This window comes from Xiphophorus hellerii, chromosome 12, assembly GCF_003331165.1.
Source record: "Xiphophorus hellerii strain 12219 chromosome 12, Xiphophorus_hellerii-4.1, whole genome shotgun sequence".
Lineage (NCBI taxonomy): Eukaryota > Metazoa > Chordata > Actinopteri > Cyprinodontiformes > Poeciliidae > Xiphophorus > Xiphophorus hellerii.
In genome coordinates this window covers 6,298,568-6,322,077 of record NC_045683.1, presented here as the reverse complement: position 1 = coordinate 6,322,077, position 23,510 = coordinate 6,298,568, and the positions used below count along the sequence as shown (strand labels likewise).

Genomic DNA, 23,510 nt, shown 5'->3' with positions numbered 1-23,510 from the left:
TTGATGTCCTTTAGGAGTAATTTTGATGGCTCGTTACTCCATAATCCATATTTTCTAAACTTTTTGTTTTCACTGTGTTTCATTGGAGCCTCAAAGCCATAAAAAACTGAGTTGTACCCCCTTCCCAGATTGATAAATGCCAGTGACTTTGTTTCTTATCTGTTCAAGAAATTCTTTAAATCAGGGGATAATGTGTAACTTTTTAACCTATTTTATGCTGTCAGTAGGTTCTACATATGTTGATGTAGAGGCTAGGAAGATTGAACTCAGTTTCCTAAAGAAATTGTTCATCATAGTTAATTCACAACATTGACAGCTACTTTTGGTTTGAATGAATTGATTTTTTTTTTTTTTTTAAATCTGTTTTTTTGAAAAAACTGATTCATTTTTTTTATTACCTAAATGTATTTATTTTAAAAGTTCATTTTAAAACAGCTTTTTCTATTTACGCAGGAAATCCAAGTGTGTTTGATGATTTGAAACATTTAAGTGTGACAAAAAGCATCAGAGAATCTGTCCTTAAAAGTGCAAATTCTATTTTAGCAAGAAACTCTTCACAGAGGCAAAATTTTGCTTTTGTATTCAAGGGATGAAGACATTAATCAAACAATAATGAGAAAACATATAAATCAAACACAAAATCACACAAACAATATTTTATTTGACAATAAAGATGCATCCACATGTTTGTTTTAGTGATTGGCTGTATGTAGCCCAGAGACATGTCTGAACTTTGTACAGGGTTCAAAGTGGTCATAAAACAAGAAGAATCATAAAATACGTTCTATGATTGGGTGTGTGACGGTGTAAAACTATATGAAAAGAAGAATTTCCAAATTACCTGAAGTCTACTCTGAAGAAGATTGGGTACAAAAGCTAAAATCACTCTGGAATAAGAGTTCAATACACTTATATCATTTTGTAATTTGTAAAATATGTAATTAAAAGCTGAACTTCGTTCAGTAGAATAACAAGAACTCCTATATTAAATCAGGATTAAAGTCCCCTTTCCCAAAGACAAATTCAGGGGTTAATTTGTAGATTGGTCCAATTACCGTACATTACCCTGTGAGAAACCACCTTCTAAGTTATTATCAGATAAAAATGATATTATAGTTTCATAGGTGAGTCCCTTGCGTGCCAGTCCAATTTTATGATTGCAAAGGATTGATAATTGGCTTCATGTGCAAATACGGTTAAATGGTGAGAAGTTGTCTAAAAATAGTGACGTGGCATAAAGCAGTAATGTGGTAACAAATCATGACAGACATTAAACGGTGTATAATTAAAGTATTATGCTTTTTTCTATGTTACACATTTTTTATGGTATCTGTCACAATGTGTCTCCGCAGATTCTTTACTAAAAATTTCCATGAGTTTTGTTCCGTTCCACCTAGAGTCCTCTGGTGTTATTGTGTGTGAATTTTCTGTGTGTGGGTTTTATAAAAGGATTCTTAGTGTTGCTATTTTAGTCCTCGGTAACCAAGAGGACACCTTGAGGCTTGGGTGGGGAAACTGTTCAGATGTTTGTGTTGCTCATGTTGTTGTGTCTGTCGAGAGAGGCTGTCCCGCCACACGTGCTGTGGTGGAATCCCATAGTAACCACTCAGAATGCTAGGAACCTCTCTGTCTTCATTCCACAGCCCAGGATCTCCTGAGAAGTTTTGTTTATAATGGCTGTGGAATTAGATTGTTTGGATTAGGTGTAAGAATGGCACCGTAGATATTAGATTTGAATGTGTGGAAAGTCTGAGCCAAGGTTAAAGCGAAGCGCCTTATAACAGCCACCCACTGTAAACACACCACTGCCTAGTTATCAGCCGAAAGGTAAAAACATTATTTGTGAATTATTTGCTTTCAAAAACACTCACAAACTTTGGTGAAAACGTTCAAGAACAAACAGGTCTGCAGGAACGAAGACACTTGGTAAGGAACTACTACATGAAATTAAAAAAATGTTTAAACCAAAAGTCAAACTCTAAAATACATTTTTATTAATTCAAAAAGACTTCATCAATCCCAGAGGGAAAAATCTTCCAAAAAAATATTGCTTACAGCACAGTCTGGACTTTCTCCCCTTAACTTTGATTGTCTGTAGTTGATTTTTGCCAATCGGCAAAAAGAAGAAGTTGTGAACAATGGCGTTGGTTTACTGCACTGTTTTAGCAACGTAGCAGAGCAGAGGACGTGAACAAAGCCGTTCAGTCAGTGTTGGTCAAATATTGAATCCACATTTCCACATTGACAGCCTCCTCATTTGGCTCAGCACTTATCCATTCACAGTGGAGGATGGATGTTTATAGCACAGGCAATTAAGTAAGCTTCTTGGGGTCGAACTGACACATTACATACGTAACAAGCAAACTTTAGCCATTGGGTAAAATTTAAAACTTCAACATAATCCATGCGTCCTGGAAACAATTGTTTCTCAACAGCCGAGAGCCCAGACCCTCTGGACGAAGCAGATAGTGTAGGACAAAGGGATGGTTTTCAACAGGCTACCTTTGCACAAAATCTCCAGAGGTTGACCTTTTGCTGAAAATGTGCTATTCAAATAAACTTCTCTTGCCTATGCTCCTCCACCACCTCACCTTCTTCTCCTATGATGAAAATAGTTTTCGACCTTACTCTGTTTTGTTCACATTAAGGATGAGATGACTGGTCCAACAAAATAGTCTACCAGCTCTCTGTAATCCATCATCTCTGATATTCAGATGAAAAATGACAAATAATTTTTCCAGATAACGAGCTAGTAAAAAATTTGTAAACAACCCGCTAAACAATCACAAACAATTTGATTAGATAGCAATTAAACAATGTTGGCAGCTAAGTCTATACTGTTACCAGCAAACATGATTTTGATTGGCTACCAGTCTTAGTTTTAACATAGCTGGTGTAATTACATGGTAATGAACCATTGGAAGTCGAGACAAGACAATGGCTACATTGTCTTGTCTTATTTTTAAGAATTTTGTAAAAAATATAGCTCAGACTTTAGAAATAACTTTTGTTTTATGTTTAGGTTAATTTCTTTTTGATCAAAATTATGTTCATTACTTTTATATTGTATTGTGATGCTTTTCACTTACTATCAATGTCGGTAAGAAAATGCTATGCAAATATTTCAACATACATTCAAGAAAAGCGTAAATAATTTCATAATGACAATAGAGGGAAAGTTGTGACGCCAAACTAAGTACATTCGATTCTCTGGAAACAAAAATATCTGGACAAACGTTTGTTATAGTGCATGACACGGATGCTCTGGATTAATAGAAAGTTAGACTTGCTGACAGCAGAAGTGAAAAATAATACTGTGAATGAATCTGGAACGCTTGTGATTGTTTAGGTCGTTGCCTTGGACAAAAGTGCTTAAAATATCACACTTTATTCTCATGCTCCTTAAGAGAAATAATAAAAGAAATGCCATGAAGTCAACATGAACCAGTTTTGAGATGCAAAACAATTGCATCCGTGCTACACGTGGAGGGATTTGTTTTGTCAAAGGACACGCAAGGATGCAGCTTAATGGGGCTTCCCTTCCACCAACAACATTACTCATTGTATGAACAACCTACTATTACTTATGCAATAATTTGGTAAGAACAAGTTCTGAATTCTGGAATGCGTTGATCCGTAAGTTTTATATTTAGAACAAAACGGAAGCCACCAAGTGGGTGTGTTTGTGGGTCTTAGTGTGTTAGTGCATGCTAATGTTTTTAAGTATGTCTTAACACAGAAGTCGAGTTAATGTTTATGTGTCACCACTGCAAGTCAATTTGCATAGAGAACATATGAAGAGGCTTGAGTCGAGTGTTAATTGTGGCTCATTGACTTTGGAACAGGCACTAATCGACGTGCAGAGAATTAAATCTTGCCATTGATTAACTAATACTGCAACTCAGGACAATACATGTTAGATCACAAATGTTCTGTGAGCAAACTTACACATAGCTTAGAATTTATCCTGCTTTCTGAAAACAAAGCTAAACAATTTTAACTATTAGCATGGCTCTGATCGACTTTAGAGACGTAGCTCTCGGTCAAAAAATGTGGGAAGACGACAAGTCGCATGGTGTTGACTTAATTTACAAGGTGGTTTTATTTTAACTCTCTCATGTAGTTGCAGTAAAAAAATACAAACGAAAAAAACACTATGCAATACTACTGTATTGAAATAATTTGTCTACATCCAGAAGTTTGGAGAGTTTAGGAGCGTTTGAGATTCTAATTTCAAACTTATGTTTGAATTCAATTCAAATTCGGAACTTTCAGTTTTTCCCAATCCAAGATGGATTGAGGACATACTGTGTAAAATTGTTCATGGTTTCACAAGTAATTTTTAACATTCCCATATGTTCATTTAGAAATAGCGTAAACTCCAGAACTCAGATTTGAACCTGAAAAGTTGCTGGTATGAGGCAACAGTGCAAAATAACAGTGTACTGTGCAAAAAAGAGAAGATAACAAAGAAGGCAGGATGTTGAGCAGGACACTTTGATTGGAGTATTACCAGCTGGTCTGCACATGGGCTGTCATTGGGATTTTCTTGCTTTCTTTCGGTCTGAAATCCTCCCACCCCTTTAAATGAACCCCAAGTGTTTTTCTTGGAATTGAGTTACTCAATATTCCCATCACAGTGTTTAGTGCAACTGCAGAGTTGATGTTATTTTTTATACTGGTTTTAAATGTTTACTTTGAATTTTTGAGGAAAATCTATCATTAGCTAACATCTAAAACTTGGTGTTCAGAAAAGTGTCTGCTCCCCTTTTTGTATTCCATTTTAATTGATCTGACTGTCTAAAACAAACTATATGTTAGCAACATGTGAAAGTAACTCTTCATCAGTGAACTACAATGTGTACATCTGCCTGTGCACATCTGTTAAATGTATAAATCCTAAACATAAATATCATGCATTTACTTATTTATTGAAAAATGCATTTAATATCTTATTTTTTCAAGATGAAATGATTATGAAGCAATCTCAATGTTTTTTGTTGTTTTTTTTAAACTGAATTGGGAGCTTGAGATTTAATTTAAAACGAATTTGAATATGAATGTCAAAATATGTGTATACACATCACCAATACTTTGCTAAAATGCCCCTCAGCAAATTGAAGAGAAACCACAATCTTTTTGTTGCCTTCTGTAAGGTTCTGGCCAGACATTTTTCCACTTTTTTTATCAGAATTGATTGACCTCACTTCAGGTGGTTTGTTTCCTGGCACCTACTTTGCCATAAACAGAGTCCATACATTTTCCAAAGGGTTGAGGTTGTGTCAATTCCACAAGCCTTATGTTAGCCTGTATTGTCATTTGCAAGCCAAAGGTTGTGATGTTATGGGATAATTATCCAGTTAAACCACCGAGTATGAAAGTTTCAACCATCAGGCCCAAAAATGTCAGGGTCAGGCTCAGATGGAAGGAAATTGGTTAACAATGACCTCCAAAGCTCCGACTGACTAAAATGCGAAAGCTGTTTAAAAAAAAATAAAAATAAAAAAACTATTGTCAGTTAGCACAGTGAAACAGTTTTAAATTTAAAATGGCTCTCGGCATGACAAAGGTCCTACCTCCAAACGTTTCAGCTTCCTCTCTACTCAGTAATCACACAGTTAGACACAATTATGCATTCCACTGGGAGAATAATCCCAAACACATATTTAAACTGGATTTGAGGGTGATGCTGGGGTAAAACACGACTCATGTACGGATACCTTAGTCCTTGACACTGCTGTCACGTGTTCGGTGACCTTTGTGACATGCCTTCCCCGTCTCTAACCCACTTTCCTGTCTAACTACTAAATAAAGGCTACTACTCACAAAACCATTAAAACAACTGTTGGTTAAACTGGATTTGGATTTGACAAAACAGGCTAACATTAAGCTTCTGGTATGTTAGAATAAAGTACATAAAAATAAAATTTAAATAACCCTCAATTTAAAATTGTTCTTCAAACAAATGTTTAGATAAAATACAAAATCAAAAAAATGTTTTACCTCTGTCTTAAGACTGGTGTTCAAAGAACAACACACTATATAAAACACGTTGTTTTTCTTCTGACTTTAGACACAACGTCAGCGCAAATAAAATAAAATACATAAGAAAAATCGTCTTGTGTCTCTTTCAAAGTGAAATTAAAGAAAAAGAAAAGAACATATTAACATCAATATGACTCAGTAATTGAAGCACAATTTTAAGTAAAAAATTATACAAATGATTTAATTTATAGTTTTAGGATTTATGCCACAAAACAGCTGACATTTCATACTAATGCAAGGTCATCACGCAGAGATGTGAAAACCGCATGGAAACATGTGAAAAAGGAGAGAACATGAGCTTTATTGTGGAAGTGAAAACATGGACACACATAAGATCAGGTACAAATTCAAGTTGCATTTATATTCACAAATAACAGAACTTTAAAAATTGATATGTCTGTCTATATATTAACACTTTAAAATAATTTAGAAACATTTAACTACACTACAAGTCCCCGTAACAAAAATCAATCATAAATATACAATTTAAAGCAAGCTACAAATAAATATAAAACATCTACAGTGGAGAAAAGAGGAAGAACATGACTGTATTTTTTACTCTTCTTACTTTAAACATGTAGATGAAACAGATTAATTTGAGTTTCTGTCGTTTCTCACCGTTTATACATTTTATTTGATCGTCTTATGTGAGATCTCTGCCCTCATGTGGGTGGTTTCTCCCACTGGAAACCGTTTTTGTTTGTCTCACTATTCATCTTTTCAAACTGAGTGTAACAGGTGCCGAAACTTAAGAACCAGTACAGCTGGAAAACAGTTGCTACCACACAAAGAGCTGCCCTCTTTTGAATATTTTAATCTCTACGGGATGATCTGTCTGCTTGATAAACATACAGCAGTGCTTTAAAGTGTGGGCTTGTCTGGAAACATCTTTGTATGGTCAACTTTTATTCAGAAAACAGGAAAAATCCAGCATCAGTCGCCATGGGGGTGTATTTGCACGACACTTTAAACCATCTGGACTCCTTTGTAACCCTGCCGCTTCGGCTGCCCTGGGAATTTGTTCTTCTTGTACCTGTAAAAAGCAACACATAATTCATTCCCCTTCGAAAGGCATTATTAAATCTCTGACCTTGTTTTTATCGGGGCTTTAAAAATCATTTGAACCTTCCCTAATAAGTGTTTTGGAGGAATGAGTAATCTCACCCTGTGGTGTGACATGTTTCTACAGGAAGTGGGATGCTAGTGGAGTTCTTTACACCCTAAAGTAAGTAGTTTGCTGTAAAACGTCAAAGGCTGTGTCAGGGACGCTGTGATTCACACTTAAAGATGTATTTTCATGAAAATAATCTGTATTTTAGTTTAGCTTCTATACTTTGGGTCTGATATAACTATTTGTTATTTGTGAAATTGTTTCCTTTGTGTTTATTTATTGCATTCTTGGTTCAAAACAAATAATCCTTCTCCTGTAATTACAGGTACCTGTCCCTAGAGGTCGCCATATCCTTTAATTTTTGTCTTTTAATCTGTGTCTCTCAAAGTGAATTTTGGGAGCAAACGGTTCGTCATAAATAAGAAACTAGAAGGTCTAGAGTTGATTTCCAGAAACAAAGAACATACTCATTATCAACATATTTCAGAAGAAGTGCTTTTTACAAGCTATAACCTGCATGTTTTAGATGATTTGGGAAAACTAGTGAGCATGTGATTTAATATTATTTACAAATGTTTCTACAGGTCAAAATTTTAAACGTGTGGCATGTATTTGTCTTCAGCCCTTCTTAATGTTTATCACCTTTAGTTGCAACTGCTGAAAGTCCTTCAGTGTATGTCTTAGCTTTGCAAACGTATAGACTAACATTTTTATCTACTCTTCCTTGCAAAATAGTGACTAATATAGGGTTAGTCATACTGAATGGATTGCATTAGAAAAACATGCAATTGCAATAGTATTATCAGATATTGAGACATTAACATCAATTTGGATAACTGCAATTTCTAACTATTGTTTGATTTCATCATTAAAATGTCATCACTGTTAGGTCACTAAAATTTATATCAGGTGGAGTTTTCTCTGGCAGGAAATATCAATGCAAATAGCCAGATACATTGCTGGCATGAAAATGTTAAGAGTGCCTTAAATATAATATTCTTATTCATTTATTATTATTTATTATTTAATCCAAGTAGTTATTTCCCATTGAGATAATGCATATTACACATATGTATATATACCTATGTTGATTGCAAATCAACATATTGTGTAACTCTAATCTTAACTACTCCATTGTAACTCAGTCTGTATGTTTAGAGTTGTTTTCCTACAGGAGGGTCAACATCCACCCCACGTCATTTTTAAACATTTTTCCAGCCTCAAATATGGTTTTTTTCAGGATTGCCATATACTTAGCTCCACTAATCTTCCTGTCAACCTTGACCTAATTAATTTTCCCTGGTGAAGAAAATCATCCCACAGCATGATGCTTCCACTATCATAATGGATAGGAAAGTGCTTTGAGAGGTCCAAGCTTCTGATATTCTTCTGTAAACAGACCCAACCTTAAATTTCTTCACAACTGCATTTATGATCACTGTGGCATTTCATACGTAAACCAAAAGGATACATTTTGGCCTAGTCTAACCATCTAGTCTTATTGGCATGGCAGGGTTGGAAATTTTAAGCCTGCGATGTTTGAGAATCACTGATGTTGACCTTTTTTCCCGGGTTCTCTTGCTTTTGTGCTCTATATTCTCATGTGTCTGTTTAATGGTCTGAATCCATCTGAGTCAACTGTTGTTTCAAGTGTGGCTCATAATCAGCTTTAATTGTTACCTGTGGCCCTTAGCCTTTATCTTTCAGAGATCAAAGGTTACACACCATTAGACTCATTCATTCATGGATGAAAGCCTTACCACTTGTAGAAGAAGTATAAAGCCCCACCGAGACCAATCATCAGCAGGGTCACACAGAACAAGATGACTACCACTTGCTCTTCATCCATTGGCCGACCAACGAGCTCTGGGGTGGCACACCTAGGGCCATAAAATCCCTTCTTACACCTGCAATACAAACAGAGGTGTCACGTATTAGTTATGGACAGTGACAAAGCAAAGGAACAGGAAACACACACACACACACGCACACATACATTTAAGGCATGTACCTACTTGCAGTGGTGTTCTTTTATGTCCTCCAGCAGAATGCACTTGCCATTGTTAAAGCAGAAGGTGTCAAACTCTCTTTCGCAGCTTGTAGTTGAGCGTTTGGTCATATGAGGGCGCTCTTCCTGACCTGCAACAGATTTAGTTGATCAAAATTCATGTTGATCCTTTTGGGTTAAATATTCCACAGTTTATTAATAGGGTTAGGGTAACATTATTACAAACAGTCTAATAAGGATAAGGAATCTCTTTTGGCTGCAAAGAAAGAACAAAAAAGTTGAATGAGCTGGCAACAGACAGTTTGTGTGGTTTGTGTGACAGTATTCTTATCATACAGGTTACATTAGAGCAGTGCTTCTCAATTCCAGTCCTCAGCCCCCCTGCTCTGCATGTTTTAGATGTGCCTCTATACCAGAACAGCTGATTCAAATGATTGCGTGACCATCCAGTACTGCAGAAACCTGTTAATCACCCATTATTCAATCCAGGCGTGTGGCAGAAGGGAAACACCTAAAACATGCAGGCAGGGGGGGCGTGAGGACTAGAATTGAGAAACACTGCATTAGAGATACACTCATCCATATCTACTCACAAAAATGCACACTGTCATACATTGATGCACAGATTGTTAGATAAGGGTCTTTCCCAGGGGCACAGTCACGCCTGGCAGGAGGAGGCGTGGACCAAAACTTTTGGAATGTAAAGACTACTCCACCCATCGAGTCATATTCACCTCCCAAAAAACAGCAAAGCATTTCTGATAAATAGTTATTCTGTTAACTTTTTATTAATTTGACCTACAAATGGCACACTGGGCTCAGCAGACCAAAAAAAAATTTTTAACAATGATATTTGTGTGTTTGGTTGAAAACATGCTTAATCTGTACTCAGTAATGTAACTAGAGCTTGGAAGAGTAGCCAGAAATCCTAATCAAGTAAGAGAAGTCTTACTTCAAAATAACATTACTCAAGTAAAAGTAAAAAGCATGATGCAGTAAGACTAATCCTAAACCATGAAAATGCTCTTTCAGTTCACAGTAGTGGTTGTGGTGCTTCTTTAAAGCTTGTAAAAAGACAGACATAAACCTAATTCATGTTGCCACAGTCATTTACAGTCACAAGTTGACACTTAGCACACGTCATGTTTGTGGTGGATGATGTGAAAAGAAACCAGGTGTACAAGACCCATTAAAGCTACTCATCCTTGTCTGAGCAATGTTTATGTCTCCTACCAAAAAGAGGCTCAGCGCCTGATCAAAAGGTGTCAATCCTTAATACATGCCTATTTTCTTTAATAACATTTGTACACTGAATAATGTCCAAAAGGATAACGGAAATATAAACTGCTAAAGATTTATTTACCTTATTTACTGCTTTGGTGACATAAACTCTAGCAATTTATTGTGCATTACAGCATAAAATATGAGAAGTTAAAAATAAACTACATAATAATTATAGATTAGCAGCCGTTATCGCATGAATGCACAAGTTCCTCATCTGCCCTGACCTAAACAATTAAAATACAGAAAAGTATCTAAGATAATGGAGTGTGACTGAAGGCAGACCAGCACAAAGAACATGAGCTAATTTTGTTGCTTTCAGCAAAAAGCAGAGGACACCTGCTCACTGGAGGGGAACATGGAAGCAATAGAAACATGTTTCAGAGCACAACACACAGACAAGTTATATTATTTTCTTTGACATTTGTTGATGTGGTATCACCCCTGGACACCATTCCAAACCTATTGAAACACTGCCCTGTGGTCTATATCACAAAAACTGCCACAGTTATAACCTTCAATTTATTAACTACATTTTTCTCTTTACCAATATGTATTACAAAAACCTTTGAGACCTATGTTCAGGGATTAGCATGCGATCAGTTAAATCAAAATCACCCCCCACAAAAAGTTCAACTTTATTGGTCATTACCTGCAGTTAGAGAGGAACTGCCTGTGGTTTGGAGTCTGGATGAAATACTCATGGTGAGTACATATGGCCAAATTAGCACAACACCTATTGATGAAAAACAGCAATGATTGTACTTTACACAAAAGAAAAATCAGGTCTGAGGTGAATAAAGAAAATAACTTTACAATTCAGCAATTGTTCAGTGAAAACTATAATCAAAGTGGTTCTCTGTCATCTTAAAATACCTCTAGTCTCAACAATGGCAATGCAACTCAATATCAACAGATTTACAAACCATTATTCAAGTACTAGGTCAATGGTTGAAGAAGAAAGAAAAAACAAACAAGCCTTTTTTAAGCTGAGTCACGCTGACAAAGAATCCCTGTTAGAGTTATTCATGTCCTTTCAAAACGTGAGCTGGTCTTCGTAAATCCAAAACCTCACAATCAATGGATGTGTGCAGATGTGACATGGTTTGGACCAGATGTGAAAACGGGTTAACCTTTAATATGTCAACAGTTACAGCTCTGTCACTACCCAGTGGCTAGGGGGAAAATATTAACTGATTTAAATGTTGCAGTTGAAACAAAATACTCTTCGTTTCAACTGCTGTAAACATTTGGTAATTTCAACTAAAGTGTATGTCAAGTATGTCAGCTAACATATTGACATACTTGTCATTAAAGTCATACTTGTCTCAAATCTCAAAAATGGATCTTTTCTGTAACAAAGGTAATTTCCATTTGCACAAACAATCTAGGTATGTAGAAACTTGTTTTTTGACTTCACATGATTTATAGCCTGTGAGAATGAATCTCATTATGTTGATTAGACCACAAAGATCAGTTTTAATTCCTCTTTGCTGACTCTGTTTAGATAAGGCTCTAAACAGAGCCTTATCCAGAAGTCGTAAAGGAAAAATCCAGAAGTCGTAAAAAAATGACAGAGGAAAATAACCTAGTTTGGTAAGAAGCGCTGTCAGCTGCAGGATGTGACGTAGAGCGGCTTGGTGGCCTGGCCCTCTTTGCCTGTTCTGACCTGCAAAGCTTTATAACGCACAGTATGTAAGGACGCCCACATTCCAGCAGCCAGGTTAGAAAAACATAAGGCTCTAAATCCAAGATGTGTTTGGATATGAATCTAGTAACACTCGCCTCAAAACAGCGTCCATTTAACTGTTTTTGTTGTTATGGCTGCGTAGATGTTAATCTCTGTGTACAACAAGGAAACCAAGGCTGATTGTTGGGAGCTTTTGTAACTAGGTTTAGTGGTGTGCCCATCAAATAGCAAAAATTTATTCCTTACTGATAAAGCACCTTTTAGTCACTTCATTTGAATAAATAAATTAAATGTTTCTCTCTAAAGACACCAATGTCTGCTAATCAGACTAACTGAACGATTTCCAAAGACTAGTTCATAATATACATAAAACAGGTTTTCTGACATTATGGACAGCTAAATTTCCATTTCAAATAAAAATAAAGAATCAGTCTTTCATGGATCCATAGGATAATCAACTTGATTGTGTTTCATATGAAGACATTATTAGTAACAAATTCTTGCTAAACTGGGTAAAAATGTACCTTAAACATTTGAATTAGCGCAAATTTATAACACATTTTGTTATCTGCCAAAATATCTGCCATCATTTAGTGGATCCACTGCAGCTTGTATTCATATTATTTTTTATGCATTTGAGAGGAGGATCTTTGCCCACCCTCCTTGAATTGATTTTGATTTTAGTCCCCACGTCATAATGAACATAAAGGTCATATTTCCCAAAGTAAGCTACATGTTTGTTGCCTTGCCTTTCAATCTCAGTTTATGACAGGGATGACTTGGGCTGATTTCAACATCTGATATTAAAGGGGCAGTATTATGTATTTTCTGGGCACATAGGGACATTTTATAGCACAATCAAGTAACTCTGTTGCCTTCAGTTGTTATAAAAATGTTGTATATCAAACATGATTTAAAATAGTTTGGACTTTGCAATTAATCGACTTGAAATTGGGCCTCTGTCGCTTTAAGAAGCTCCTACATTTTCAGGTACTTGGCATGTCATCACAATAATGTTTCCCCATTAAGCCTCTAAAACTTCAGTATGTAACTTTTATGGAAAAATAAATAAATAAATAAGATTTTTACATGTAAAGTTCTCACTATGTCATGGTGGTAAAATGTAATATAGACAATCTGTGACAAAAATCCAGTTCCTCTGCGTTCCCCATATGGTCTTGGTGTTATTTGCACAAATACACTGCGCCAAAAACAACCAATCAGAGCCAGGAGGAGGGTCTTAGCGCTGTCAATCAGGCTATTCGCATCCTCCCCCTTGTTCTCTGGTTCATTACAATGGAGTCTGCCATGAGTGCTGAGGCTAGTTAGCATGGCCTAGCATGGCGCTTTCTGATTGGCTACCTGTCACATTCAACAGGATGAGTTCTCCCTCCCAGTCAGGGAAAACCCCACGGGCTGCCCCACCCTCTCACCCCGCAAAATTGCCAAGTCGGGGTAATAAAAAGGTTGGGGACCACTGCTATAGGCGGCATGTTTGGGGTTACGGATTAGATTTACAGGTTGGGCTGATAATTCAGCAGATTTACAAAAGACGTGTTTGCTATCCATGGGAATAAAATGAAATGTTCACTCTGGGACCCCTTTAGAAAAAAATAAAAAAACCACTTAGGTTTCCCTAAAACGCTGTATCTGTGTGGATGCAGGAAACAAATGGAAAAACACCATCATTTTATAAAAAAATCTTTTCTGTGTGGACCAGACTTTAACTTAGCTTAAATTCCTGCCATTTTAAGTCTAAATTGTCAGCCATTTTGCTAAATTAAAAGGCATTTCATGTCTGAGATAGTTTTGAAGCACCTGTAAAACACAATCAACCAATGAATATAACTGTTATAATTGAGTTTATTTTTGGAGTGATTAAGCTTAATACGTTTTACAAAACTCAAGAGAACTTTAAATTTGTCATAACAAGAAATCAGGTATACTTATAGTGAAGTATGACAGCACCAGTTTCTTCAAATAGGAAGGTTTTTGAAAGGGATATTTTTGAAAAAGTAATACCATTTTGACCATCTAGCATCCAGAAAATTGTGCTAAAGCAAATAAGAACAAGCTATAGATTTTTTATTGACGTAAGACGTCTGGAATTTTTCATTCTTCTCTTTAATAATAACAAAGCTACTAAATTAGCTGAATTAATTATATATAAAGATAGGTGGAAGTAGACTGTCAAACTATACCGGTATAAGGAGTGCTTATTAAAAGCCTGTCCTACTTGTTTCCCTTTGCTAAGTTTTAACTTGCCTGCCGTCCCAAACCGAGAACAATATCCTGTTGTAAACACCTCTAACCTCTAATTTATATAAAAACAGACTTTACCGATGAGGGACAGGAACGCTGGGGGTCTTCTGGTCCGCATTTCAGAGCCGCTGCTTGTCTGGGTTATTACAAAGAGGCGCTTCCGACTTGCTAATGTGTCTGTCAGGAAGAGAAGAAGGTGCGGGCTGAGGCTCCTTAAGCCAGAGGATGAGTGAAACCCCGCGGGGGCTCGGTCATGAGGCGTGGGTGGGTGTGGTGAGGGACTCCTATGATTTACATTAATTATACCTCAAAGGGCCACGCAAACAGTTTACATCAACGTGGTTCCAAGATAGCCTACCGCAGTTTCATGACGCTGCACTGTCATGGCTTTCTCAGTCACTGCTTTTCACTGAAACTTCCGCTGATTTGGTCTTTGTTTTAATTCAAGGTTTATTTTCTTGGAAGAATATGTGTAAATCCAGTTTTTGTTTATATTAATTTTTAAGTAACATGTGTTTAACAACAAAACAATGTTCTTGCTATTTTTAGATATTTACTTTAACAACAGATTAACACAGTTTTAAACCACTTTTAATTTCATTTTGCTTTGAAAATTTCTAAACTGGTTTTAATCGTTTCCTGCTACAGGGAAATCTAAAATAACGATTTAAATTGTGGAGTGTATTTATCCCGGGGGAGGTGGGGGACATGGAGTCTGAGTGGACCGTGTTCCGTGCCTCCATTGTCGAGGCGGCCGATCGGAGCTGTGGCCGCAAGGTTGTCGGTGCCTGTCGCGGCGGCAACCCTCGAACCCGCTGGTGGACACCTTCGGTGAGGGATGCCGTCAGGCTGAAGAAGGAGTCCTATCGGGCCTTTTTGGCCTGTGGGACTCCGGAAGCAGCTGATGGGTACCGGCGGGCGAAGCGGCATGCGGCTCGGGCGGTTGCTGAGGCAAAAACCCGGGCGTGAGAGGAGTTTGGAGAGGCCATGGAGAAAGACTTCCGTACGGCTTCGAGGCGATTCTGGTCCACCATCTGGCGTCTCAGGGGGGGGAAGCGGTGCAGCACCAACACTGTTTATAGTGGGGATGGTGTGCTGCTGACCTCTACTCGGGACGTTGTGGGCCGGTGGGCAGAGTACTTCGAAGACCTCCTCAATCCCACCAACATGCCTTCCACTGAGGAAGCGGAGCCTGGGGACTCTGGGTTGGGCTCTCCAATCTCTGGGGACGAGGTCGCCGAGGTGGTTAAAAAGCTCCTCGGTGGCAGGGCCCCGGGGGTGGATGAGATCCGCCCGGAGTTCCTTAAGGCTCTGGATGTTGTAGGGTTGTGTTGGTTGACGCGACTCTGCAATGTCGCATGGACATCGGGGGCAGTTCCCCTGGATTGGCAGACTGGGGTGGTGGTCCCCCTGTTCAAAAAGGGGGACCGGAGGGTGTGCTCCAATTATAGAGGGGTCACACTCTTAAGCCTCCCTGGCAAGGTCTATTCAGGGGTCCTGGAGAGGAGGGTCCGTCGGATAGTCGAACCTTGGATTCAGGAAGAGCAGTGTGGTTTTCGTCCTGGTCGTGGAACGCTGGACCAGCTCTACACCCTCGGCAGGGTCCTGGAGGGTGCATGGGAGTTCGCCCAACCAGTCTACATGTGTTTTGTGGACCTGGAGAAGGCGTTCGACCGTGTCCCTCGGGGAGCCCTGTGGGGGGTTCTCCGGGAGTATGGGGTACCGGGCCCTTTGATACGGGCTGTCAGGTCCCTGTATGACCGGTGTCAGAGTCTGGTCCGCATTGCCGGCAGTAAGTCGGGCTCGTTTCCGGTGAGAGTTGGACTCCGCCAGGGCTGCCCTTTGTCACCGATTCTGTTCATCACTTTCATGGACAGAATTTCTAGGCGCAGCCAAGGTGTTGAGGGGATCCGATTTGGTGGCCTTAGGATCTCATCTCTGCTTTTTGCAGACGATGTGGTCCTTTTGGCTTCATCAGATCGTGATCTGCAGCTCTCGCTGGAGCGGTTCGCAGCCGAGTGTGACGCGGCCGGGATGAGGATCAGTGCCTCCAAATCCGAGGCCATGGTCTTGAGCCGGAAAAGGGTAGAGTGCCTTCTCCGGGTCAGGGGGGGTGTCCTGCCCCAAGTGGAGGAGTTTAAGTATCTCGGGATCTTGTTCACGAATGGGGGAAGAAGGGAGCGGGAGATCGACAGGCGGATTGGCGCAGCGTCTGCTGTCAAGCGGGCGCTGTACCGGTCCGTCGTGGTGAAGAGAGAGCTGAGCCAAAAAGCGAAGCTCTCGATTTACCGGTCGATCTACGTTCCCACCCTCATCTATGGTCATGAGCTTTGGGTCATGACCGAAAGAACGAGATCGCGGATACAAGCGGCCGAAATGGGTTTTCTCCGTAGGGTGGCTGGGCTCTCCCTTAGAGATAGGGTGAGAAGCTCAGTCATCCGGGAGGGACTCAGAGTAGAGCCGCTGCTCCTTCACATCGAGAGGAGCCAGTTGAGGTGGCTCGGGCATCTGGTCAGGATGCCTCCTAGACGCCTCCCTGGTGAGGTGTTCCGGGCACGTCCCACCGGGAGGAGGCCCCGGGGAAGACCCAGGACACGCTGGAGGGACTATGTCTCTCGGCTGGCCTGGGAACGCCTCGGGATTCCCCCGGAGGAGCTAGAAGAAGTGGCTGGGGAGAGGGAAGTCTGGGCCTCCCTTCTGAAGCTGCTACCCCCGCGACCCGACCTCGGATAAGCGGAAGAAGATGGATGGATGGATGGATGGATGGATGGATGGATGGATGGATGGATGGATGGATGGATGGATGGAGTGTATTTATGCTTAACTACTTTGCCAATCCACTGTTTGCCATTAGAAGCCCTTTCCATTTACTCATTTAGAGACTTAAATTTTTGTCCATCCTTTGGAAATTAGCTCAGCCTCAGTCAAATTGGAGGGAGTGTGTCTGTGAACATGTCATGATTTTCTTTTTCTCCTGTAATAGTTCATGCTGCTTTCCTGCCCCCTCTGTTTTAGTTGGCTGCTGGTTTGCTTTGACCTCTATTGTTGCCTTTATATGCACCTGCTTTGCACTCACTCAGTCCCAGATTGTCTGTTGACAACCACTGTCACAGATCCCAACCTGTTTTCTGTCTCCTCCCGACCATTGCCCTTGTCTGGTCTGTGAATTTCTCTGCCTCTGTACCAATCAAGCCCTATGGACTCCATGAAACCTACATTTCCTGGTTTTGTAAGACGTCATATTTACTTCATTACTCAACTGTAAGTTTCCCCAACAAAGTCTGATCAGGAGCCAGAGAAGTTCCTTCTGACCAGTTTGCACATTTTGTTTGCTAATAAAAACCTATGCTGGTTGTTCTTTTGTGTTCGAATTGTACAATATATGTTAAAGAACATCAGTTTTCAATTTATGTCACAAAGTTTTTGTTGGACTTGGGTTTGGGCTTTGACTGAGCCCTACCACATTAGCTTTCTTGGACTTAATCCATTCTATTGTTGCTCCTGCTGTCACTTTGGGGTTTTCCTTCTAGAAGGTGAATCTCCACCAGTGCATTGACTTCTCTGAGTTTCCAGAAAAGTAAATTTTTTACCTAACGTAAGTGATACACTGACCTTGATTGCATTGTTTTATAACTAATTGGAATGTGTGCAAGTGACTATAAATCTGTGTGCATGGTTCATGCACACAGATTGGTGGGATTTAAATACATTAAATTGCAAACTACCTATTACTGCTACACACAACACTAGTTCATCCATTGAGCTCATAAGTCCTAAATAGTGCATCATAGCTTTAAAGGCTGATCTACAGCTTAAAGTCTATCTGTTTTCACTTGACATTTTTATGTTATTAAGCTGAAAGATAAATTGTTTAATCTGGTTTTAATAACTGTTTTGTTCATTAATGTTGTTCATCCACAGTTTTCCTTTGGTTTAATTGGTACTCTCAAAAATCTATATAAGCAAATGTGTATTACATGCTAAAGTGCAAGAGTGAATGTTTAACACTGTCAACGACTGTTTAAATGTCGACAGAAGTACATGCTTTCAAAATAACAGTTTTGAAACAGATGTTTTATTTATAATTTATTACAAAACCTTAAATAAAAAAAGAAGGCAAATAATTTAATCAAAATAAAATTACAATAAATAGAATATTTTTCCTCATTTCTTTCAAGGCCAGAACTATCATGGAACTGTTCATAACAAAATTCAGCATTCACATTGTTATTTTAAAATATGTATATCTCAAGTTTAAAAAACACTTAAAACCTCGCTTTAAGTAATAAAATAAAATCCAGTTCAAGTCGTGCAGAAACATCGTGAAGAGGAGTTCATGATGTCACACCGAAGTCTCTGATTCAGCGGCTTTTATCAGAGGTGCTGATTTTATGCATCTGCAAAGAATAAGACAAAATTCAATGTCATCATTACAAATTTGTTCTGAGAAAAAATAAACTTATGCTCTACAATAAGAATGCAAAGTCATTAGTGACTATAAATCTTGATTGACACATGTAAAATAGCTATAAAAAGCTTTTTAATGTCTGCATCACAACACGCCTGAACACGAGCAATTTCTTTGGTTCTGCATTAAATGTGTGTCATCAGAGCCCGCAGTTACTTACCTCCTTTTGATAATGCAGCAGAATACAAGACCCAGAATGATGAAGATCATGACACATCCAAAGAAGATGGGAATAACCTTGTCCACAGTTAATGGTCGGTAAGTCAAATCGGTGAAGATCTCGCAGCGTGGGCCGCTGTGAGAAGGCATGCAGCTGTAGAGAAGAAAAAAATGTGAGTGCATTCCTAAAGCAAACATGAACCAACCTGTGTAAAACTGTTGTTAATACATTAGGACAGGCCAGTGTCATCAGTTGTGTGCTTACATGCAGGAAGGTCGGCGGCTGTCTTGGGGGTAGATGCACTTGCCATCATTTAAACAGTATTTTTCATTTTCATCTCCACATGGCCTGACTGAAAGCTGGACCTTACTTTGGTCCGTGGTGCCTGAAGAAAAAGACGCAGAGAAGAACACTCATGTCAAAATTAATAAACAGAGTCCTTCCAACTGATGCTGCTATATGAATGTAGAATTAAAATAATTAAAAAGTCTAGTACAGACAAAAAAACTAAATGGAAACTTTTTCAGCTGGTACCTGAACAAAAGGCCTGGTTTAATGCAATTCCCTCCTACTTTCATTCAGTGTCAGTTATTCATTACTCATTATTCATATGGAAAATTAAAATAGCTTCAAAAGAAATGATTCAGAAGCAAATTTTGGGGGCCTTTTTGTCTTACATTAATTCTTCCAACATATGAAAACTAGAGAAACGTACTGTTGACTGTCTGGAAGGTCAGAGACGAATTTAAGAAAGAGGGCGACACAGTGGTCAGCGTGCCATCACTCAACACCTCAGACTTTCCTGTTGTGGCCAGCAGAAGCAGCACTGTCACTGTGAAGGTGAGAACTGGAAAAAATAAGATATTTTAATTAATATTAGAATAGTGCATGAGTAGCTTAGTTTGAAGTTGTGGTTAAAAAAAGACTTTTAAAAGTTCTACTGTTCAACTTCCATGCCCTAAAATGCTGAATTTCAGTTTGCTTACTACCATTTTGCACAAAATTAAAAATCACCGTATGGTTATTATTTCAAAAGTACACGTTAAAAAAAAGCAAGAAGCTCACCCTTCCTTAGGAATGTCTGTCTTTGTGTGGACATGTTGTCTTCTGTCAGTGAGATGTTTTTTCTGCTTATCGTCTTCTGACTGCTTAGACTTCTGCTCTGTTCAGGCTATATAATGTGCTCCAGTCCTTTGAAGATGTTTCGCAGCCAATCAAAGACCTGCCAAGTTTCAACAAAGAAAGAGGCATTTCCTTTGGAGAAAAAAAAACATCCACATCCTTCTTTTCATTTCATTTCACCTCTGCATGCAGAGGCAGCACCTGTGGTGTTAATTGCTGGCAGGGGTGCAAGTGGTAGTGCAACGGTCACGTATTCATCTCAAAGCTCCTTTTATTGAAGGTATTCTCTGGAAGCACAGACGCAAGCTAGTAAGAGGCTGAGTGTTTACCTGAAGTATGTCTTTTAGTTTGTTAGAAGTAGCTCCACTGACAATCACATTTGTTGTAAACTTCTCTGTTTCATCAGGGACGAGATTACAAGAGCAAGTTTCTGGCTAGATTCTTGTCTTTGGCTGCCTCAGTGTCTCTGTCCAACAGGTGCAGACAAGATCTTTGTACAACACAAACCGTAAATGCATAACTGAAAAATGCAAGTGAAGTTGTTTGACGTTAGCAGTGGTTTCTTCCTCCTGATGGTTTAATTCTACAAATCATAACCTGTTTTTATGAGTTATTCCTGCTCAATACAAAAAATACGCCCCAAATCCTTGCCAGATACTTTGAATTGATTTGAATGGGATGAAGTTGAATCCAACAGCCAGTGATCAGTCTCCATGGCAACCAAGTCTTTTACTGGTCAATCGGTGGTGGTAGGCTCCACTTCCACTACTATTGGCTAACTACCTAGCCAATCTTACGGCAATAACTTAACACACCTAGGCTTCTAGACAGATTTGTGTTTTTGCAAAGCAAAAGTAAGATTTCAAATCTTACTATGTATTTTTGGTCTAGTTTTTAGTACAAATACCTTAGTACACTTAATATAAGACAAAACTAACTTACAAATAACTTTTCAGCAAGAAATAGGAACTTGTTTTAAGTCAATAATTTATTAATATTGATGAAAAAATTCTAGATATGAGCACAATCATCTGCCAGTGGAACAAAAATCTTTTCTCATTTTATAAGTTAGAACGTATTGCTCCACTGACACATTATTTCACAACAACTTACTGGCTTAAAGAAGCTCCTATGGTGCACCAAGATATTTGAACTAGAAACTAGCCCAAAATTACTTGGTAAGATTTTATGTTTTCACAGTTTGAAAACAGTTCATCAAGACAAGGTGTATCAGTGAGTATGAACATAGCTTGGTTGTTGGTGCCATTTTGGTTGGGCCAACTATCTTAAAAAATCACTAGCCTACTGGGATTTTACCCACAACCATCTCTTGGATTCATGAAAAGTGATCCAAAAAAAGAGAATTTCTTTTCACCTTGTTGATTGCAGGGGTCATATGAGAACAGGCAGACTAGAAGATTAAAATGTAACAGTACTTGATACAAGTACTCTGCACTACCAAACAATGTGGAATACTATCTCACACGGCACCTTGAAGCAGATGGCTACATCAACAAAAGACAAAATTAGAGTGCATTCCTGTCAGCTAGGATGAATGGCTAGCATTTGGCATAAACTACAAGACAGCATGACTCAACATTTCAGGCTTGTGATGGTGTGGGAGTATTTGCTTGGCCAAACTGGGCCCCTTAGTAGCAATTATGACTAAACATCTCAGCTATCCTGGTCATATCCATCCCTTTGTGACCACAGTGTACCCACTTTCTGTTCGTTACAATGAACCATGTCTCCACTGAAGTTTCATGGAAGTGATACTGAGAGTGATATTAAGGGGAAAACAATGAAACTGGGTATAACCCGTTTCATTACCCTCCCCTTGATTGTCAAGACTGTTTGTTGGTACATAACAACCTGAAGCTATTTTTTTTTTTTTAAAAAACCCAAAAACTGGCGTTTTCTTGAGATGACAAGACAAATCTAGCTTGGCTGTTTCAAGTAAACAAAAGTTTGATTCACAAGTCTGAGAAATAAACACATCACAATTAGTTCTTGTAGGGAAAGTTTTTCAGGGCTTTTGTGGTTGAGAGAATTTTTTTTCTGGGACCCAGTTTTTACCAAATTGAGGAGACAAGCTAAACCATCCCCATTGCATTCCATTGAAGATTTTACAATGTTTTTGGGTTTTTTTTTGCCAGTATCCTCTCCAAGTCTAAAAAATGTGTGTCAACTATTCTAAGCTAAACCTCTTAAGTTATATACTGTTTACATAATGAAATACAGTTACATCTAAAAGCAGTGTAGTTATCTGTTGCAATACTGCATGGTCCAGATAGATTTACAGTATTTATTACATCTCATTTGACTGGAGATATTTTGGAGATATTTCTTGATTAACCCATCCTTAAAATAGCCCTAAATTATAAAACATGGGTCACTATCCTCAGAAAGTTGGGAGACAACAGATGAACAATTCCCAGACTGGTTTTTATTTTCCAGTATTGTGAAACCATATAATTATTGTCACCAGGGTGGGTCATCCTTCCTATGGTACCTGAATTTTATTTTCTTTGGAACTTCCTTAAAACATCTTTTTTATGATGCAGGTAGCAGCTTAAAATTACAGTTTTAACATACTTGTTGAATAGTGTTCCTGTTTTAACTTGTCTAGAATAAAGTCAAACAATAGTTATGATCTGCATGTTGCTGATTCTGTGTCAGTTAATCTCTATTTGAAAAGAAACAAAGGTGGCACTTATTTACACTGTGTGCACAAGTATTAAGTAAGTGAGTATCTGGACCATTTCATCAGTTTTTTACACATATTTTCAGACTTATATCTGGAGAAACTTCAGTGCTGAATGGATTTAAGCATAGCAGGTGATGTGTATTTGTGTAATGAGGCAGGGGTTGGCCCATCAAGGACTGCAACCTGCCTGGAGAAACTAGAAGTACAAGATGTTCAGTTTTCAGAGACATGGCCAAGAAAAGACAGGCTGAAACCTGACCAATGCTGAATAAGACACATAAACACAAGTGTCTAGACTGGGCCAAGAAATACCTGAGGACAGATTTTTCAAAATCTGTCCTCCATTATATAATGAGAGTTGCTCTCATTATATAATGAGAGCAACTCTTGATGGGCCTGTGGGTGGATCAGTAAGGGGAACAGAGCTCCACTTTGATTCAGACAGCAGTAAGGTGAAAGTGGGATATTGATATGAGCTATTAAAGATGCTTGGACCTCAACACTTAAGGTGAATGAAAACAGTCCACCTCTCTGAACAGTGTCTGCAAGGCTATGTTTGCAGTTGAACAAAAAGTTGTCAACATATCAAGAAACTGACAGACTGTATGAAGGGAAGAAATGGAAGAAAAGAAAAATTAAGGTGGAGATATTGGTCA

The 23,510-nt window shown here is 38.6% G+C and overlaps 2 protein-coding genes across 2 annotated transcripts; both read right to left on the bottom strand.

The window, feature by feature from the left end:
* Positions 1–6,322: 6,322 nt before the first annotated feature.
* On the bottom strand, positions 6,323–14,644 carry LOC116730482 (proepiregulin-like). Its single transcript, XM_032579757.1, has 5 exons — positions 14,476–14,644; positions 11,098–11,181; positions 9,172–9,295; positions 8,917–9,063; positions 6,323–7,078 (listed from the first exon to the last, which is right to left on the bottom strand). The coding sequence occupies exons 1-5, from the start codon at positions 14,513–14,515 to the stop codon at positions 7,012–7,014; spliced, it is 462 nt and encodes a 153-aa protein (XP_032435648.1). The 5' UTR covers positions 14,516–14,644; the 3' UTR covers positions 6,323–7,011.
* A 3,917-nt stretch (positions 14,645–18,561) lies between these two features.
* epgn (epithelial mitogen homolog (mouse)) lies at positions 18,562–20,216 on the bottom strand. Its single transcript, XM_032579740.1, has 5 exons — positions 20,091–20,216; positions 19,741–19,872; positions 19,290–19,410; positions 19,026–19,178; positions 18,562–18,794 (listed from the first exon to the last, which is right to left on the bottom strand). Exons 1-5 carry the CDS (start codon positions 20,122–20,124, stop codon positions 18,740–18,742), a joined length of 495 nt encoding a protein of 164 aa, XP_032435631.1. The 5' UTR covers positions 20,125–20,216; the 3' UTR covers positions 18,562–18,739.
* Between the last annotated feature and the right edge of the window lie 3,294 nt (positions 20,217–23,510).

Bases quoted from the DNA above. Each gene is read 5' to 3' on its own strand.
- LOC116730482 (XM_032579757.1), bottom strand. From the start codon at position 14,515: ATGCGGACCAGAAGACCCCCAGCGTTCCTGTCCCTCATCG. The intron at 9,296-11,097 runs GTAATGACCAAT...AATCTGTTGCAG, and splicing joins CAGTTCCTCTCTAACTGCAG to GTCAGGAAGAGCGCCCTCAT. The intron at 9,064-9,171 runs GTAGGTACATGC...TTTGTATTGCAG, and splicing joins ATAAAAGAACACCACTGCAA to GTGTAAGAAGGGATTTTATG.
- epgn (XM_032579740.1), bottom strand. From the start codon at position 20,124: ATGTCCACACAAAGACAGACATTCCTAAGGAAGG. The intron at 19,411-19,740 runs GTACGTTTCTCT...CTTTTTCTTCAG, and splicing joins GACCTTCCAGACAGTCAACA to GCACCACGGACCAAAGTAAG. The intron at 18,795-19,025 runs GTAAGTAACTGC...TATTCTTTGCAG, and splicing joins TGCTGCATTATCAAAAGGAG to ATGCATAAAATCAGCACCTC.